General features: G+C 48.6%; 1 protein-coding gene across 2 annotated transcripts in view; it reads left to right on the forward strand.

Moving 5' to 3' along the window:
• The window catches only part of ANKS3 (ankyrin repeat and sterile alpha motif domain containing 3), a 79,760-nt gene that overhangs the window by 34,864 nt on the left and 25,215 nt on the right, over nucleotides 1-19,681 (forward strand). For both annotated transcript variants that reach the window (XR_003852677.1, XM_029577107.1), the window contains exons 5-11: nucleotides 575-656; nucleotides 1,315-1,450; nucleotides 8,572-8,730; nucleotides 9,826-9,966; nucleotides 10,301-10,416; nucleotides 10,547-10,705; nucleotides 16,443-16,567. Coding sequence is in view for 1 of the 2 variants with exons in the window: in XM_029577107.1 (XP_029432967.1) it covers nucleotides 575-656; nucleotides 1,315-1,450; nucleotides 8,572-8,730; nucleotides 9,826-9,966; nucleotides 10,301-10,416; nucleotides 10,547-10,705; nucleotides 16,443-16,567 (918 nt within the window). In the remaining variant the exon portion in view is untranslated. The remainder of the gene's footprint in view (nucleotides 1-574; nucleotides 657-1,314; nucleotides 1,451-8,571; nucleotides 8,731-9,825; nucleotides 9,967-10,300; nucleotides 10,417-10,546; nucleotides 10,706-16,442; nucleotides 16,568-19,681) is intronic.

Consider the following 19,681-nt stretch of genomic DNA (forward strand, 5'->3'; position numbering starts at 1 on the left):
GGACTGATCCGGGTACGTACAGGGAAAGGAAAATTAGTTCTTACCTATTAATTTTCGTTCCTGTAGTACCACGGATCAGTCCAGACGCCCTTCCCTGTTTTGTCTTTCTTTTCGGTCCTCTCGAAACTTGTTCTTGCAGATTCTCAGATTTTGATACTTCATCCTTTGCAAGAATACTGAGCATTTACACCAGAAGCCTTGGTTGTTCAAGCACCAAGTATATGCAAGAGCGGTTAGTCACTCCATGTTTCTTACATTGTTATACAGTTGCTCCATTGAGCTTTCTGGTTACTTGCTTGATCCTATTCTGGTTTTGTTGTTTTCTGCTTTGCCAATGGTTATACTGAAGGGCTGCAGGGTAGGCTCTGTCCTCATATAGGATACCCTTTCAGTTTTGGTCTGTCTCCACCTGCTGGAAAGGAGGCTCATCCCACAGTCTGGACTGATCCGTGGTACTACAGGAACGAAAATTAACAGGTAAGAACTAATTTTCCTGTCTGTCTTCATTAGCACTACTGATCAGCATGTACCCTTTCCTCATTGCCCTGACTTATTATTATTATTATTTTTGCAGGGAGCCTTTCTATGGATTTACTCCTCTTATGGAAGCAGCTGCTTCAGGCCATGAGATAATTGTCCAGTACCTTCTGAATCATGTGAGTTTGTCCTGGGTGAGTGAAGCATCTGTAGGCAGCGGTGAATACACCTCTAAGGCCTGTTCGAGACAGAGTGCACATCCTATTTGTCTGTTAGTACATAGTAGGACCACACACTCTGTCCTAGGCTCTGAAGGCTATTCATCTCTGGGACCGCAAAGGTTCATTTTCTAATTTAATTCAATCCTAGGGACATGGTTGCAGAACAGGAAGAGCAGAGATGCCTTTAGCATGCATTCTGCCCTCTCTGTCCCAGGAAACTGTCCCAGCAAGCACGGGAATTACTTTCTGGTGAGGACAGCAGGGACCATGAGTGGATAAGGTCATTTCCCACCAGGCCCCCAAAGAGAGGGGAGGAGGGAAGATTGATCACTTTTGATTTGACATTTTAAGGTGTTTTCCTTGTTTTTTTAGCATAGACAATATTTTGTATTCATGTCAGTTCTGGGGGTAAGGCTTAAATATAATCAATCATTGCTTGTAAACGGGGCATCCAAGGCTTCAAGTTTCTTCTTTAAATATGTAAAAGCTTTCAAAATAGACTTCCGTTTAAAATGTGGGGTTCTTATTCTTGTCAAACTCCAAGGTTTCGGACACAGCTTTCAGGAGCTCAGGAGCTATTGTTTAACCAGTAAATATGGTCTCTTCCCTGAGTCAGGGTGTGAAAGTGGCCGAGACGGACCGGAGCGGAGCCACAGCCCGCACCCTCGCCATGAAGTACGGGCACATGAAGATTGTGGGGCTAATAGACCATCACACAGCTCCTGTTCCTAGAGCTCACAACAGAGGCCCAGGTAATCATGCTGACTCCTTTTTGCGCCTGCTCAGCTGGCACAGTTTTCAAAAACAATTAATCAGTGGAAGGTGGCAGAATAGCATTCTGCCCCTTTGGAAATGCAACGTCTAGCATCAGACCTTAGATTTTAATTTTAAAAAGGAATTTCTGAGAACTTGCAGAAATACGTGTTCCCTGTACGTACCAGGATCAGTCCAGGACACCTGGGTTGTGACTCCGCACCAGTAGATGGAGACAGACTAAAACTTGTGGGCGGAGCATATATGCCCCTGTGCCAGTCACAGCCCCTCAGTCTTACTCTGTCTCCAGTAGGTGGTGCAGGTCAGGTCACAGCTCCTTCCTGCCCTGGTTCTGGTACTCCGTCAGGGTCGGTTCTTTTCTTTTTCTTGGTTTTAGGCCAGTTTAGTGTTTTTCAATTGGGATTTTGATTTTGCTAAATTGTTCCTGAGGTCCCGTCCGCCCTGTCTCCCAGGGGGGTTGTGAGGTCCTGAGGGGACTACCCCCCCCCCTGGTTGAGGCCGCTGCTAGGGTCGAGGACCCGGCTTTCCCAGTAGCAGCGTCAGGGGTGACACCGGGGAGCCCGGTTCACTTACCCCTGCTGGACTAGGGCTCCAGGACCGTGGACAGCGACAAGCGTTGTTTTGTAAAAAAAAAAAAAAAAAAATGTTTTACTTTTGTTTTCGGTCTCTCTGGCTTCAGCTCTCTGCTGCTTTGCGTCGCCGCTCCGTGGGGTCTCCAGGGGGGGCGCCGCTGGCAGGGGGGAGGCCGGGGGGGGGCCGCTTTCGCTAAATTAAAATTTTTTCTCCCGGTGCGCTCCTCCGCCGCGGCTCGCCGGCAGGCCTCGTGGCTCGGCCTGTAGGGCCTGCGGCTCAGCGCGCGCGCGCGGCTTCCCCGCGGTGGTCTGTGTGCGGCCTGTTTCCCGGGCGGAGAGGGGTCATCCGGGGCGCCTCGGGGGTGCTCGATCCCGCAGCGCACGATCGCCGCCGCGCAGGGGGGGGCTCGGCAGAGCGGCCCCAAGACTTTTTCCCGCTGAGCGCGGGAGTGGCGGCCATTTTGGCCTCGGACCGTGAAATGGCGCGGGAAACGGCGGGAGCCTCGGGCCTGCCTCCCGCGCTTTTCTCCTCAGCGGGTTGATACAGGGGGGTCCCCTCGGGGGTCCCTTGGTCCCCGGGGGTTTTCAGAGGATGATTCTTCAGCCTCGGGGTCCCTTTCGGAGGATTTTGCGCTGTTGTTGCGCAAAGTCCTAAAGTGTAAGCGCAGTAAGCGCGGCCGGGGGGGACCCGCAAGGCCCCCCCCAGGGAAGACGTCATGCAATCCTAAGGGCGCTGCGGAGGGGTCCCGGGGCCCTTCCCGAAGTACGCGGCTTCCTCGTGGCGTCCCACAGGAAGCCGATTCCGATTCCCCCCTGCGGTGGACTCTGATTTCCCGGAGAAGCCCCTGAAAGGGGCCGACGGAGATGGGACGGACGAATCCGCTCAGCCAGGCGCCGGATAGGGATCCCAAGCAGTGGAAAATGATGATCCCAAGGTGGTCCGGCTCTTCCGCAGGGAGGACTTGCCACCCTTAATTCCGGCCATTCTCCAGGAGCGGGGAATAGAAGCTCCTCCGGTGGTAGCCCGTCAGGAGGCAAACATGGATCCGGTCCTGTTAGGTCTCTCGGCTCCGGCAGTGGTTTTCCCGTTTCTTTCTCCTCGACGAATATTCTGTTCCGGGAATGGCACACCCCGGAGTTAGGTTTGAAGGTCAGTAAGGCCATGGACAAGCTTTACCCGCTTCCGGAGGATGCGCTGGACCTTCTCATATTCCCCAAGATGGACTTAGCGGTCTCCGCGGTAACAAAGAGATCTACCAGTTCCGGTCACGGACGCGGCAGCTCTCAAGGACCTTCAGGACAGGAAGCTGGAAGTGCAGCTCAAGAAGATTTCGAGGTTTCCGCGCTGGGAGTGCAGGCCGCCATCTGCACGAATTTCGCTATGCGGGCCAGTCTGCGCTGGGCCCAGGTTCTTCAAGCCAAGGCGGATTTTCCGCAGACGAGGCAGCGCAGGCAGATCGTTGGGAAGCTGCAATAGCATATGGCGTGGATGCGCTGCACGATTTGCTGCTCACGTCGGTTAGGTCCATGGTAGCGGCTGTCTCGGCACGCCGACTTTTGTGGTTGCGCAACTGGGCGGCGGATGGTTCTTCCAAGGCTCATTTCGGGGTACTACCATTCAAGGCCATTTGCTGTTTGGCAAGGACTTGGACGAGTTAACGAGTTCCCTGGGGGGGAAAACAGGGCCTTCTAGCTTCCCGAGGATAGATCCGGGGCGAGGTCCTCGTTTTCGGCCAGTTCTCTTTCTCGGGGTCCCAGGAGGTCGCGTCCTCAAAGGGCGTCCGGGCGTTCGTATAGGTCTTCCTCCTCCCGTACTCCGCAGTGGCAGCAACAGTCCTTTCGAGGTAGGCGCTTCGGTAGACAAGGAGGTGCCTGGCAATCACGGCGCCCAAGTCTTCGCAATGAAAGGGGGTCGGCCCATCTCTCGCCGCAGCCTCGGCACGCCGGTTCCAATGGCGGGGTACGGTTGATGTCTTTCCGAGAGATGGGCCGGTGTATCGGCGGACCAGTGAGGCCTCACGGTCATAGGACGCGGCTACGCGTTGGATTTTGCTCACACCCCAGCGGACAAGTTCCTGGTCTCGCCTTGCAAGGCTCCCGAGAAGAAGGCGGCGGTGCGCGACACCACCCAACGCTTAGAAGGCTTGGGAGCTATTTCTCCAGTCCCGGTCAGCCAACACGGCAAGGGCCGTTACTCCATCTACTTCATCGTCCCAAGGAAGGACGGCGCGTCCAGACCCATTCTGGATCTCAAGGGGTGAACCGATGCCTTCGGATTCCTCACTTCACAATGGAGGCGATTCGTTCAGTCATCTCCTCGGTAAGGCCCGGCGAGTTTCTAGCCTCCCTGGATCTCACGGAGGCATATCTTCACATAGGCATTCATCCATCGGTCCAACGCTTCCTCAGGTTCTGCGTTCTAGGGCGGCATTACCAGTTCCGAGCGCTCCAGTTCAGGCTCGCGATGGCCCCACGTACATTCTCGAAGGTGATGGTCGTGGTGGCGGCGCAGCCGCGCCGAGAAGGTCTCTGCGCCGAGAAGGTCTCCTGGTCCATCCTTACCTGGACGATTGGTTGATTCGGGCAAAGTCCGAGGATCAGTGTCGGATGGCGGTAGCCAGGGCCTTCCACCTTCTGCAGTCCCTAGGATGGGGGGTCAACTACAGCAAGAGTCATCTGACACCCACGCGGACCTTGGAATATCTGGGAGCTCTTTTCGACACGAAGCAGGGCAAGGTGTTCCTGTCACACGAACGGAGGTGCAAACTGCAAGCTCAAGTACGTCGCTTATTGTCTCTCCGCCAACCGCGGGTCTGCGACTACCTTACGGTCCCAGGGTCTATGGCTTCAACGCTGGCACTGGTTCCCTGGGCATTCGCTCATCTGCGTCCATTACAGTCATCCTTACTATCCCGCTGGAAGCCGGTCTCTGAGGAATTCCATCTACCGCTTCCACTCAAGGGACACGCGAGGTCCAGCCTGCTCTGCCTGGGGAGCTCGGTCCAAGGCCTATGGTCCGTGTCGCAAGCCCAGTGGTCTATCAATCGCCTAGAGACCAGAGCGCGCCTAGAGACCAGAGCGCGCCTAGAGACCAGAGCGGTCCGTCTGGCCCTGCAAGCCTTTCTGCCGTTGCTGCGGGGGAAGGCAGTTCGAGTGTTGTCGGACAATGCGACCACAGTGGCATACATCAAACGCCAGGGCGGACCGAGGAGCCCCCAGGTGGTGGAGGTGGCTCAGCGCTTGATGGCCTGGTCAGAGCTACATCTCAGCAACATAGCAGCGTCTCACATTGCGGGAGTCGACAACGTGCAGGCGGATTTTCTCAGCCGTCATCGTCTGGATCCCGGAGAGTGGGAGTTGGGGGACGAAGCTTTCTGCTCATTGCAAAACGTGGGGGGTGCCCCACATGGATCTGATGGCCACGTGGCACAACGCGAAGGCCCCGCGATTTTACAATCGATGTCGAGAACGGGGGGCAGAAGGCGTCGATGCGTTGGTGCTTCCCTGGCCGACGGATGTGCTGCTCTACGTGTTTCCCCCGTGGCCGATGATCGGCATGATTCTACGGCGCATAGAATTGCACCCGGCCAAGGTCGTCTTGGTGGCACCGGAGTGGCCGCGCCGGCCGTGGTTTGCAGACCTCGCCCAGCTGGCGGTAACGGCGCCCCTTCGGTTTCACGGAATGGCGGGCCTGCTCCATCAGGGCCCCGTCGGGCATATGTCCGTGTCTGGGTGGTCTTTGAGGACTGGTGCGTGCAGCGTGGGGTGGTCTCCACTTCGGCTTCCGTCTCCGACATTCTGGCGTTCCTCCAGGCTGGTCTGGCCAAAGGCCTGGCGTGCAGTTCCCTTCGGGTTCAAGTGGCAGCGCTCGGTTGTTTGCGGGGTACGGTCCGTGGCACGTCCCTTGCGTTCCACCCGGACATTGCTCGCTTCCTCCGGGGTGCCAAACGCCTTCGTCCTCCCTTGAGTCTTCCTTGTCCGGCTTGGAACCTCAACTGGGTTCTTGTCCGGCTTGGAACCTCAACTGGGTTCTCTCCTCCCTATGCACGGCGCCTATTGAGCTTTTGAAACGCGCGACTCTTACGGATCTCACTCTTAAGACGGCGTTCTTGGTAGCGATCGCCTCAGCGCGGCGTGTTTCCGAGTTGCAGGCCCGGTCCTGTAGTGAACCCCTTTTGCGTGTTTCTGATTCCGGAGTTGCTTTGCGCACAGTTGTTTCTTCGCGCACAGTTCCTTCCTTCCTACCGAAAGTGGTGTCGTCTTGTCGTATGAATCAATCAGTGGAACTGCCCGCTTTGGCGGCCGGGGAGTTCTCTGTTCCGGAAGCGAGAGAATTGCGGACGCTTGACGTGCGGAGGTCCCTCCTCCGATATCTGGGGGTCAGTAATCCGTTTCGGGTCACAGATCATCTGTTTGTCCTGTTCTCTGGTCCTAAGAAAGGGGCCGCAGCGTCTCGCACAACGATCGCCCGGTGGCTTAAGGAGGCCATTGCTTCAGCGGTGGCTTAAGGCGGCCATTGCTTCGGCGTACTGGGTGCGGGGAAAACCGCTTCCCGTGGGCCGGAGGGCTCACTCGACTCGTGCGCAGGCGGCATCGTGAGCGGAGGCTTCTCCGGTATCGCTCAAGAGATTTGCAGGGCGGCTACCTGGAAGTCGTTGCATACCTTTATCAGGCAGTACGGGGGATGTCCGGGCTACCGACCCCGGAGGATTTGGAGAGAGGGTACTCCGAGCGGGACTCTCTGCTTCCCACCCTCGGTAATTTAGCTCTGGTACATCCCAGGTGTCCTGGACTGATCCTGGTACGTACAGGGAAAGGAAAATTAGTTTCTTACCTGATAATTTTCGTTCCTGTAGTACCAAGGATCAGTCCAGGATCCCGCCCGCAGTGCTACGCTGAAGTAATGGAGAGTCCGCTCTTTGTTCTGAATTCTTCTGTTCCGCTTGTTAACTCTCTTGGTTGGAGAGTCTGTTTCCAGGAGGGGTGTTTTCCCCGTTCTATTAGCGGTTTCTAGCTAGCTTAGTTCTCTGGTTGTGTTCTACTTTGACATTACGTATGACTGAGGGGCTGTGACTGGCACAGGGGCATATATGCTCCGCCCACAAGTTTTAGTCTGTCTCCATCTACTGGTGCGGAGTCACAACCCAGGTGTCCTGGACTGATCCTTGGTACTACAGGAACGAAAATTATCAGGTAAGAAACTAATTTTCCTTTCTCCCTCTGGGTAGCAGACAGTTGTTGATCTGATGAGCAAAAGTCCAGTTTGACCTGTTGGAGACATCTTGCATGTGTCATGGGTGGTGCATTAGCAGCACATGGCACAGAATCTCCCATTTCAGAACACCTGCATCCACCACTATCCAGGTGTTCACTGCAGGACAGGGTTTATTGAATTTGGATTGTAGCTATTCAATGACTTTGTACTTTTCTCCTATCCCTCCCCCTTTGATTTCTTGTAATCTACATGAACTAGTCTATAGTCTTGATCCAGTAAATCCTGTCTGCTGGTTAATACCCAAATTTTGGTTGGTATGTGTGTAGCTGCACATACTCTTCAACTGAAACCGTCTCATCCTCATGTTGTGAAAGGTTCCCCAGCTGCATATCCTTGGTGGTGTTCAACCAACTCTCCTCCACCCCCACCACTGAGGTTCCTCGTACTTTCTTGTCCTAAATCTCTGCAGCTTCTTATATTGCCTTTAGCAATTTAATTTCTCGGAATCCTGATTGCTCTGTGTAACTCCTTTAACTAATTCCATTGTTACCCTTATTAAATTACATTCATATGTCATGTTAAATTTATTGAGCTTGCTTCTATTATTAATTTTTACTGTATATTATCTAGATGTTAATCTTTCTACTGTGCTTTAGCCATTGTTGCTTACCTGTTCCTTTATGTCACTATTTATGTTTTGTTTTCAAACATTGTTCGTGGGTCCTCCCGACGCAGCCTCACTGGCGAAACACGGCCATGTCGGGGGACTGCATTATATTAAAAAATCTTTAATCAAATTAAAATAATCTAACTTGAAAACTATTACCTCTTTATGGAATGATTTAAGTTTGAACAGATGTACCTTATTATTTCACACATCTGCCTTTTTGGTGTTCGACCATGAACACTTTGAAGCACCAATCGACCTTTGAGAATCAGACTATTTCCCTGTACTTTCAGGGGCAGCCTGGTGCTAACACTGCCATCCAGTGGTTGATTTTATGGATTTCAGGTGCATCACCTAGGAGTACAGTATCTGAGGCAGCTCCTCAGACTACAGAATGTGGAGAGAGACTAGTTGTTTTAACGTACTAGAAAACAGGTATTGACTGAGATCAGGCAATGAAAATGTGTGCATTGAACCAGCATAAGCTTGCCAAAAAAATGGTATAATCTGGTGATTCAAACGAGAATTGTAGGGATCAATATTTGTCCAGCTGGTGCCCACTGTCAGGCTCTGTAAGGTTTTAAAGAGTGTTGCTGAAAGGCTATGGAGGAAGCTCTCTCTGACTGTTCATGTTTCACACTACAGGGCGATATGAGGATCTGAGCTCTTCTGATGAATCCTGCTCAGCTCCCCAAAGGCAGAGACCAGTGCGCAAAGCCAAGGGTCCCAGTATTCATGAGGGACCACAGGCATTGGCGAAGATCACTGCAGTGGGAATTGGAGGGAGGAGCCAAGCAAACAGTGGTGAGTCTGCGGGAGAGCTCCTTAACCTTGGCGCTGATCCAGCCATCAGTGAACCAAAACCTTCCGAACCAGCTTCCATTCCCGTAGTTTGCTTTCAGAGGAACTTCCCCCATTCTGACACAGAGTTTAAAGAAATAGGGACCTTTGGGACAATTCTTAGATGTAAATACGTTGTGGTACAAATGTATATTTACTTTTTCTATTGGTTTTCCTCTTATGAGTGGGAAGTGTTTAAAAGTAGACTTTAAAAAAAATCCAGAATTCCTCCTCCCCCCAAAATGTAATCCAGAGCAGATTATAAGGAAATTGGTTATACGTAACTTTTTTTTTTTATTCAGAAAATCACACCCCTGATGGCATAAGAAATGGTTTTAAAAATTGAATGTTTCAATGTTCCCAGACCTGTAAGATTCCTCTTGCAATGACATGTCCTGGGGCAGTCCAATGACTGGGCCCAGAGGCCTGAGGTGGATTCTCAGTTTGGGCCCCTATCTTGTGAGTGCTCCTTGTCCAGAGTGACCCTGATGGCCAGTGAAAGAGCCGCCCTGGCAGCAGCTGGTTGGGGGCACTGCAGCCTTCTCTCCCCCAGCTGCAGAATGGAGGAAAACTTTGAGATGGATAAGGAGGATTAAGATAGAAGCTGTGTGGCGGGGAAAGCAGAAATTTAAAAGGATCTCCTGCTGGTGGACTGTTGTGTGTCATGTTCCAAACTTCCCCCATCCTGTTGTAAAAAACAGAAATAACAGATGAAAGATTTTGGTGCAAATGTATGACAACCAGAATAAGAAATGGACGTTAGCTCATCAGGTCTATGAAGCTTGTTCTGTTTGGAGATGCCATTCTGTTATGTTCAAGGTGAAAATGAGTTTATAACTATAAAACCATATCCATATAAAGAGCAAACTGTGAAGATTCAGTTATAAATCGACAAGTGTTTGCTTCTTTTTGGCGCTTACAGAGGAGTTGGCAAGAGAGGCTCCAAAGTACATTTGTGCTCCATGGATAGGAGAAGCTTGGAGACAGCCTGGGAATTTCTCAGGGCTGACTTTGTACTCGGAGCTTTTTAATTCTCTCTCTCTCTCTCTCTGTGCCCAGACCAGATTCCTCCACATGGCTACCTTACCTTTAATGAGGGCAATGACGGCAATGACACAACATTTGAAGGGGAGGATATCCGTTATCGGGATGTCACTTCTCCCATTAATGAGCAGGATGTGGAAAGCAACAGCAGTAAGGGTAAGAAACAGACACGTACCCCTGCCCAGCTGTAAAGAGGGGCAGGATGGGGAGGCAGGGGGTTTGCAGTGCTGCAGGTCAGAGTTAACGTGCCCTGCAAAGTCTGCACAGTGCAGGGAGTCGGTGCAATCTGTCTTTCACCTTTCTGTGCTCTCAAAATATCTGAGGAAAAAAGGCAAACAAGCAAGATGCATACCAGAGGGGGGATCTGATCGTGTTGCTGCCTGCCACAGATGTGAGCAAGACATTTCCTGCCAGCTGCTAATGTGAGAATGACCTGGTAACTGAAGTCAGTCTTTCTCTCTCCTTTTTTTTTTTTTTCTCTCATTTGTAGACGAGAACGCATGCTTTGCCAACAATACTGTGTTGATTCGCAGCAGCAGCAGTAGTAGCGAGGGGCTGGCCAAGGCTCTGGGGGTCAGCGGTGAAGCCTCCCTGGAGAGCAATGAGGTCAGTCCATTCCTCCTGCACGTTTCGTGCAATCTTCTGGCTGCTTGCTGACCAGCACAAGTTGGTCTTTTTTTCCCCGTTTTCTCTTCTAACCATTGTGCATGTTAACAAGTTGCTTTTTGCTTCACAGGACTCGGACCATTCCAAAAAGGTTTCCAGTCGGAAGCACACAAAAAACTACATCAAGGCCAAGAGTCGCCACAGCGAGTGCCAGCAGGGGCACAGCCCAGTGGCTTCTGGGATAGCTGCTCAGCCCTGCATGGAGGTTCCCCAATATGCAGGGCCCAAGGTAAGAGCAAGCAATAAGAAAGGAGGGGCAGGGCATGTCTGAAGAACTGCGCTCGCCCTTCAACACCCGGAAATAGTTACTTAAGTAAAAGCAGAGTTTCATTTTTCACTTGTTGGCCTGTTTTTTGTTTTTGTTTGTTTTTTTCAAATTTTAAATTAATTTTGGATCAGAACGCTGCCACAGTTCTCTCGGCGTGCTATTTAATTTCTTCAAGGCATGTATGGGTAGCAGCAGCTGCCAATGAATTGCCAAACGTCACCAGAAGAAGTGAACCTGTATCTGGCTTCACAGGTAACGAAAGAGGTTTTCCAAATGCCGTCTCCCGTGGGGGAGAGAGGGGCATGGCACTTAAAAATGTGCCATGCCCAGAAGTGATGAAATAATCATTGAAAAACGATTAGTTAAACTCTTGACACATCTCACATCCCCCATCGCTGTCCTTGATGTCTGTCCAGAAACCAGATAGAATATTTTTACTTTAAATATTTTTCTCCTGCCTCTTTTCTTTGTTTTAATCCATATAAGATTCCCATGAATTTTTTGAAGAGTTTTAATTTAAAATCAAAACCAATTTTGAGGCTCCTTGTACTTAAAACAGGGGGCAGCTTCTCCAAATGGATTTCTTTGGCGCATACCTTGACAGGAATGAACCTCATTTGTAAGCCATGGTATATTGGGGATGATTTCAGTCTTTTAAATTTACTGCTAATGCCCTTAGTACTTGCATTGCACCAAAGAGAGTCACTTTCTGGAGAACTTGCATGTAGGCTGGGCAGCTTTGAGATGGCCATTTTAACCAGGCCTTATAGGTCTCTCTAAATATAGTATCATGAAAAATGGCCTTCAGATGTCACAGTGCTTCTTAGAAAATGAAAAAGCATTATGGGTTGTCAGCATCATGTGAACTCGCAGTTGCCAGTAGCAATATCACTGTGATGCTTGATTGCATCACAGTGATCTCTAGTTCACTTCATTTCAGTTGAATAAAAAAGAAATTCCAAAATGGTCTAACTTTGACCCAGCATCCACCCTGAAAATACAAACACACATCAGAAAAATGAACCCTGCCAATCACCCAATCGACTGCATACCTATATCAACTCTCAAAACAATAGAAACCACCATCACAAAAACCCTCACAGAGATCGTTAACCTATCTCTCTCAGAAGGAAACTACCCCAATTCACTCAAATCAGCAGTAATCAAGCCTATCCTAAAAAAGATCAATCTCATAAGAACATGCCATACTGGGTCAGACCAAGGGTCCATCAAGCCCAGCATCCTGTTTCCAAACAGTGGCCAATCCAGGCCATAAGAACCTGGCAAGTACCCAAAAACTAAGTCTATTCCATGTTACTGTTGCTAGAAATAACAGTGGCTATTTTCTAAGTCAACTTAACTAATAGCAGGTAATGGACTTCTCCTCCAAGAACTTATCCAATTCTTTTTTAAACACAGCTACACTAATTGCTCTAACCACATCCTCTGGTAACAAATTCCAGAGTTTAATTGTGCATTGAGTGAAAAAGAACTTTCTCCGATTAGTTTTAAATGTGCCACATGTTAACTTCATGGAATGCCCCCTAGTCTTTATATTATCTGAAAGAGTAAATAACCGATTCACATCTACCTGTTCTAGACCTCTCATGATTTTAAACACCTCTATCATATCCCCCCTCAGGCGTCTCTTCTCCAAGCTGAAAAGTCCTAACCTCTTTAGTGTTTCCTCATAGGGGAGCTGTTCCATTCCCCTTATCATTTTGGTCAACCTTCTCTGTTCTTTCTCCATCGCAACTATATCTTTTTTTGAGATGCGATGACCAGAATTGTACACAGTGTTCAAGGTGCGGTCTCACCATGGAGCGATACAAAGGTATTATTACATTTTCCGTTTTATTCACCATTCCCTTTCTAATTATTCCCAACATTCAGTTTGCTTTTTTGACTGCCACAGCACACTTGAACAGACAATTTCAATGTGTTATCCACTATGATGCCTAGATCTCTTTCTTGGGTGGTAGCTCCTAATATGGAACCTAACATTGTGTAACTATAGCATGGGTTATTTTTCCCTATATGCATTACCTTGCACATATCCACATTAAATTTCATCTACCATTTGGATGCCCAATTTTCCAGTCTCACAAGGTCTTCCTGCAATTTATCACAATCTGCTTGTGATTTAAATACTCTGAACAATTTTGTATCATCTGCAAATTTGATTACCTCACTCGTCGTATTTCTTTCCAGATCATTTATAAATATATTGAAAAGTAAGGGTCCCAATACAGATCCCTGAGGCACTCCATTGCCCACTCCCTTTCCACTGAGAAAATTGTCCATTTAATCCTACTCTCTGTTTCCCCTAAACTACCACCCTATATCAAACCTACCATTCTTAGGCAAGATCATGGAAAAGTCTGTTCACGCCCAACTTACTGACCACCTCGAAAAGAATAATATCTTATACCCGACCCAATTTGGCTTCAGGAAAAACCACAGGACTGAAACATTACTTCTCTCACTGAACGACACCATGCTCAGAGGCTTCGACAATGGGCAAAAATACCTTCTCATCCTATTAGACCTATCAGCAGCATTCGACTCTGTAAACCACAACAATACTCATAGACCGTCTCACAGAAATAGGACTAACTGACATTACCCTACAATGGTTCTCATCATACCTATCCAACAGAAACTATCAAGTATCAATCAACAACACCTTATCCAAAAAAATTAACCTAAACACTGGAGTGCCCCAAGGTTCCGCCCTATCCGCAACGCTCTTCAACATATACCTACTGCCATTGTCAGCTCCTAAACGAACTCTGCATCTCACACTTCCTCTACGCTGATGACATACAAATACTAATACCAATTCACAATTCACTGGAAGAAGCTTACAAGAAAACAGCCTCATACCTATCCACAATCAAACAACTACTAACCCAAATGAAACTCATAATAAACAACGAAAAAACCAAAATATTAATCATGGAATAGAAACCCAGCCCCTCACCACCACCTCCCCTCATGCTCGAGTACCAAAAAGCCCCAGTCACACATATACGCAACCTAGGAGTAATCATCGACAACAAACTATCCTTCAAAAATCACATCACAACCAAAATTAAGGACGGATATCACAAATTGCTAACCCTAAGATGTCTAAAACCTTTTCTAACCGTACTTCAACTGCTCATTTTCTCCAACATCGACTACTGCAACTCCCTACTACTTGGTCTACCATTTTCCAACATCAGACCACTTCAAATCCTACAAAACACAGCAGCTAGAATCCTAACAGGCACAAAAAAATGAGAACATATAACACCCATCCTTATATCCCTACACTGGCTACCAATAAAATACCATATAGAATTTAAAACCCTGACCATCACACACAAACTAATACATAAAGATCAAACAAACTGGTCAGCCACAAACATCACGCCTCACACGCCTCATCGAAATCTACGATCAAACAAGGGCCTCCTGAAAATTCCCTCCGTCCAAACAGCACAACTCACAACAACCCGAGAAAGAGCTTTCTCCCTCGCCATTCCCAAATTATGGAACACTCTCCCGACTAATCTAAGAATGCAACCCAACCTAAAAACATTCAAAAAAGATTTGAAAACATGGTTGTTCGTCAAAGCCTACAAAGACACCCATGGTCAACCAACAACTTCCTCGCAACAGACCTCCCAACCGGAATTAAACATGCTCAGTTCCCAAAGACAACATAACATGAACACCTAACATCGACAGCTAAGAATATAACTTTTCCTATTGACTGTTAACTGCTACCTTAATGTTACCTTTAATATGGTCCCTTACCATACTGTACTTTGACCTGTCTCTTCCTTTCCCTGTCCGTACCTGTACTTTATACCTGACTATGATGACGATCTTTGTACTTCCCTTCTAAATCACCCCTCCTTTCGAAATTTGTAAACCGTTGTGATGGCGAAACTGAACAACGGTATATAAAACTCTATAAATAATGATTACAGGCTCATTTATAAACACTCAAACCTTCTAGGTGATTTAGTTGGTTAGGTAGAAAGCAGTACAGAACCTCCTAATTGGGTGCTTATTCAGGGAACGATAAGAAGCAGGGTATATCAATAGCTAGCAATCACCTTGTCTGGATCAGCACTATAACCAATAGCAACTCTGAATCAGGCCCAGAACCCTACATGTGATTGTACAGCCATCTCAATAGCTCAGAATTGGTCCCTTATTGCAGAAAATACCGACCACCAAATTGGGTAGCTGCTGTCTACCCAGCTAACATTTCCTCCAGCTCTCCCCCACCACCCCTCTACCAACATGCAGCCTATTGCTTCCTCTTCTGCTGTCACTACCTGCCCAAGTATTGCCTGTACTGCTTTCTTTAATGGTGCTGCTGCTTCCTGCTTGGCCAACACTGCTACTTTTCTGCCTATTTCTTTCCTCTGCCCCTGCCCATCCATTGCTTTCATCATGCCCTCTGCCAATGTCCTAGTGCTCCTCACTCATAACACCTATGCTAAGCCTATTTCCTCCCAGCTGCAGCCCTGCCTTCCACTGTAGGTATGGCCAACCTCTATTGCCCAGCCCACTGTTACCTGACCAGTCAGACCCCCAGCTCTTCTGCTTAGCCTACCAGTCTTTACTCTGTTGCACCTACCTGCTTACCCAACCACACCACAGTGCACACTGTTGATGCCTGGTTACCGCTCCCTCCCTCATGTCTTTTTCTGAATTGCAGAGTAGCGACAGCAGGTGTGTGGTGGGATGGGAGAGTTTCAAGCTGGAAGGGAAGGAAAAGGCATGGCAGGGGAACAGAGGGGAGAGAGAGAGAGGGGAACTGGGACACGAGAATGTTTGAGAGATTGGATGGAAAGGCAAAGAGGAGAGACTTGAAGAGGAATAAAATGAAAGGAAACTGGATGGAGGGTAGAACGTGAAGGAGGTCAGAGAAGAGACCCTTTTCTAGGAAGGGGGAAATGAAAAGTGGAAAATAGAGCAAACTCGGTCCTTCAAGTACATCCAAGAAATGTTGGACGATTATTTTATTATTAGAAGAAATGCTGGAAAGTGTTTCAATAAAACTAGCCTCACAGTGCATTTCAAGTCACACAAATACATCCAAGCATGCCACTGAATCTTCTAACCATGATAAGAGCTCGTAGGGTTCCCTGATGTATTTCTGTTTCTGAAGAGAATAACCCTAGTCTGGTCAGTCTTTCACATTCCCTACAGGGGATTTCAGCGCACTTAGTAGGCAGTGGTAGCACATGGCCTTTGATATCTGGCCTTTTGATGCACTTGGGGCATGCATCCAAATATGTTAAAGTCACACGTTGTCACAGAAATGATGCTACAGGGATTTTGTGCATTTGAAGCCTGGTTCCCACTATCTCATGAGCAAATTTTTTATATTGATTTATTTAATTTTTAAATAACCATTCTTTCCAAAATCACAGCCTCTCCTAATGATGATAAGATTATTACTGCAAATTAACCCTAATATAATCTGTGGTTGCCCTCCTTCAGCTTGCCTGTCAGCATTTGGCAATTGGAGGAGAGAAAGAGGCATGTGCACGCCCTATCCCACCTCCCCATCACTTGAGCGGTCACATGACTGACCCCTGGGCTAGCCAGGCAGCATGTGTGTGTGTATGTGTATATAGGAGTGAGTAGGCTGAGGAAGGTCCCTGATCTCTGTGTTCTTCGCTGTCTGCAGGACCTGGCTGAGTTCCTGGACCAGATTGGGTGCGGGAAATATCTGTCCGTGTTTGAGGAGCAGGATGTGGATTTGCGCATCTTCCTTACCCTGACGGAGACGGACCTGAGAGAAGTAGGCATCACGTGAGTCCCCGCTTCTTTGAGAGACTGTAGAGGAAGAATGCTAGAACTCGTGTCTTGGCCTTCTGACTGAAGTAAAATATAAGGTCTGAGGTGAGAGCTGAGAACAGTCCTTTCTTGGCCGTTTGGCTGACCCCTATATTGTACAGGTTCTCAGGGATTAACATCCTACCATTCAATCCACTAGGAACACAAATAACAGGATTATATCTCCTCCTTAAAAATAATTATTATTAATATAGCACCACCAGTTCATGGAGCACTGTGTACGATATAGGAGCCAACTTTTGAAAATGATTGATTGAGGGTCTGACCTCAACACAAATTACAGCGCCCAGCGCAGAACAGGAAAAACAGATCACAGTAAGTTGTGGGAATGTTACTGGCCAGCCTGTATTTAAATGCCCAGAGAGGAGCAGGTAATGTGGTCATGGGAAAGTTTCACGGAGCCAAAACAAAACTAGGGAAGACTGAAATTCCCATCAATCATTCTTATGCCCAACCCCAGCTCATCCCCACCAATCTCCTCCCTCCTGCTCCATTCCTCCCCCAAAGTCCAACCACACCACAGTCTCTTCTCCCACCCTCACCTGTTGCCATCCCTTTTCTCTTATTCTCCCAATCTCTTTCTCTTCCTCCTCTCCCCATCTTTTCCTCTTTTTTTTTTTTGTCTCTTTCCTCCTTGCTCCCTCTGCATTCTTAATTCTCACCTTCTTGCATGAGCATACTTTGAATGTTATATTTAGGGGGAGGGGGTTTTAAAACCCTTCTTCCAGTTCCACTCCCTATATCCCTTTAGCCTTCTCTGCTCCCCATTTCCCACTGATCTGTCTTTCTCTGTTACTCTCCCAGTTCTTCCACCACTCCCCAGTAGGTTCCTCCTCGCCCCTTCTTAGCCAGCTAACCTCCTTTGCAGGCTTGGTTCACCCCTCCCCCCTCTGATTCTCATCCATCATCTGTATGTTGGGCTTCCTTCATTGGCAGGCTCAGTTCATCTTTCAATTTTGTGATTTCTCCCTCCTCCATAGACTTGGATCATTTCCTTGGTCTGGAAATGCTTCTGCCTCTCCCCATCCCCTGCAGCACTTCTCCTGGCACTCTGATTCCAGGCCAAAGCCAGTCCTATTCCTGCAGAGTCCACATAAGACTCTCCACCACCTGCATACTCTGAGCCCCAGCAGCTCAGTAATCGGCATCACCCGAGAGTCTGCACCATAAGCCCTAAAGATCTAAATATATACATCCTAGAGGAGAGGAGAGAGCAGGGAATATGATATAGATACCTAGATACTTCTAGATATAAATAATGCACAAGAGACAGGAGGCAAGATTGAGGAATAATAGCAAGTATTTCTCCATAGAAAAGTTGATGGGCATATGAGACAGTTTTTCTATTTAGTCAGAGAAGTCAAAACCGATAACAAAAGCCTGAGACCAGAGTACAGAATTCCCTGTATGTACCAGGATTAGTCCAGGCCGTGGGTTATGTCCCCCTTCCAGCAGATGGAGTCAGAGCAAAAACTGAGAGGGCTGACTCCAGCAGATGGCAGTTGCACCTTCGGTTCCCTAGTTCATTTAGAGGATAGTTTACAGAATTTCTTTCTTTGTTTTCCTCTAATTCTTTCCTTGGATGGTTCATAGTTATAAAGTTAAAAAAAAAAAAAAAAAGCCTATGTTCAGCTTTTCTGGAGACTTGCAGGCAGTCAGGACGGACAGCTGTTAATTCCTCGGGGTCTTTAGCTTCTAATCTGCCGGACCCTGGGTCGCAGGACCTTCTCCTTGGGGATGCAGACGGGGACATTGATGAGTCCACCCCAGACGAGTTGGACCAGATCATTAAATCGCTTGGAGAGAATAAGGTGCATAAATTGTCGGAAAATCATCACTACACGGACCCGGTTCAGAGGCCAACTGCATTGTCGTCAGACTAGACCGGTGCCTCACAGGACTCCCTCTTCGAGGTCACAGTCCAGGTCTCATTCTTTTTGAGGCCGGAGACCGGCTCGGAACTCCTCTACACACGGAGCCTCTGCTACATCTAACCAATGAAACGTTGCTGGTCCACTCTTCAGTTCCCAGGATAGGAGGACATTTTCCCTCTTCTACGAGGAGTGGATCAAAATCACCTCAGACCGGTGGGTCTTGGATATTCTACGGCACGGTTATGCTTTAGAATTTGCTCGACCTCTCAGAGACAGGTTTGTCTTCTCTCCGTGCAGTCTCATCAAACAGTGCGCAGTGCGACAAATACTGGATCGGCTCCTGGATTTGGGTGCCATTATTCCGTCTACTTCGTAGTCTCCAAGATGGTCAACAGGACTCTCAAGATACCACACTTCAGGATGGAAACCCTGCGCTCAGTGATTGCCGCGGTACACCGGGGAGAGTTCCTCACATCCTTGGACTTGACAGAGGCTTATCTTCATATCCCCATCATGTAGGAGCATCTCAGCGCTTCCTCTGCTTCAAGATTTTAGGGCAGCATTTCCAGTTCCAGGCCCTGCCATTTGGCCTGGCGTCAGCTCCTCGCACCTTCACCAAAGTTATGGTGGTGGTGGTGGTGGCGGTGGCCCTACAGAGGGAAGGGATTCTGGTCCATCCCTATTTGGACGACTGACTCATCCGGGCGAAGTCCACGGATTTGTGCCAGCACTCAGTGGAAAGACTATTACTTCTCCTCCAGTCGCTAGGCTGCATCGTCAATTTTGCCAAGAACAGCCTCACTCCGGCGCAGTCACTCGACTTTTTGGGAGCTCATTTCGGCACCAAAGTGGGCACAGTCTCTCTTTGTTTGGATCGGGCCCAATCTCTCCTCTATCAGGTTCAGTGCTTTCGGAACCTCCGACTTCCCACTGCTTGGGACTATCTCCAGGTGCTGGGCTCCATTGCCTCCACTATAGATGTAGTGCCTTGGGCGTTTCCCACATGCGTCCCTTGCAAAGAGCATTACTCTCCCGTTGGAAGTCGGTGTTTCGGGAATTTCAGACTCTTCTGCCGCTATCATCTCTAGCCAAGGACAGCCTGACCTGGTGGCTCAACCTGGATCACTTGCTAAGAGTGGTGGACCTAGAGGTTCCGCAGTGGGTGATCATTACGACAGACACCAGCCTCGCTGGC

Source organism: Rhinatrema bivittatum, chromosome 14 (genome assembly GCF_901001135.1).
Source record: "Rhinatrema bivittatum chromosome 14, aRhiBiv1.1, whole genome shotgun sequence".
Lineage (NCBI taxonomy): Eukaryota > Metazoa > Chordata > Amphibia > Gymnophiona > Rhinatrematidae > Rhinatrema > Rhinatrema bivittatum.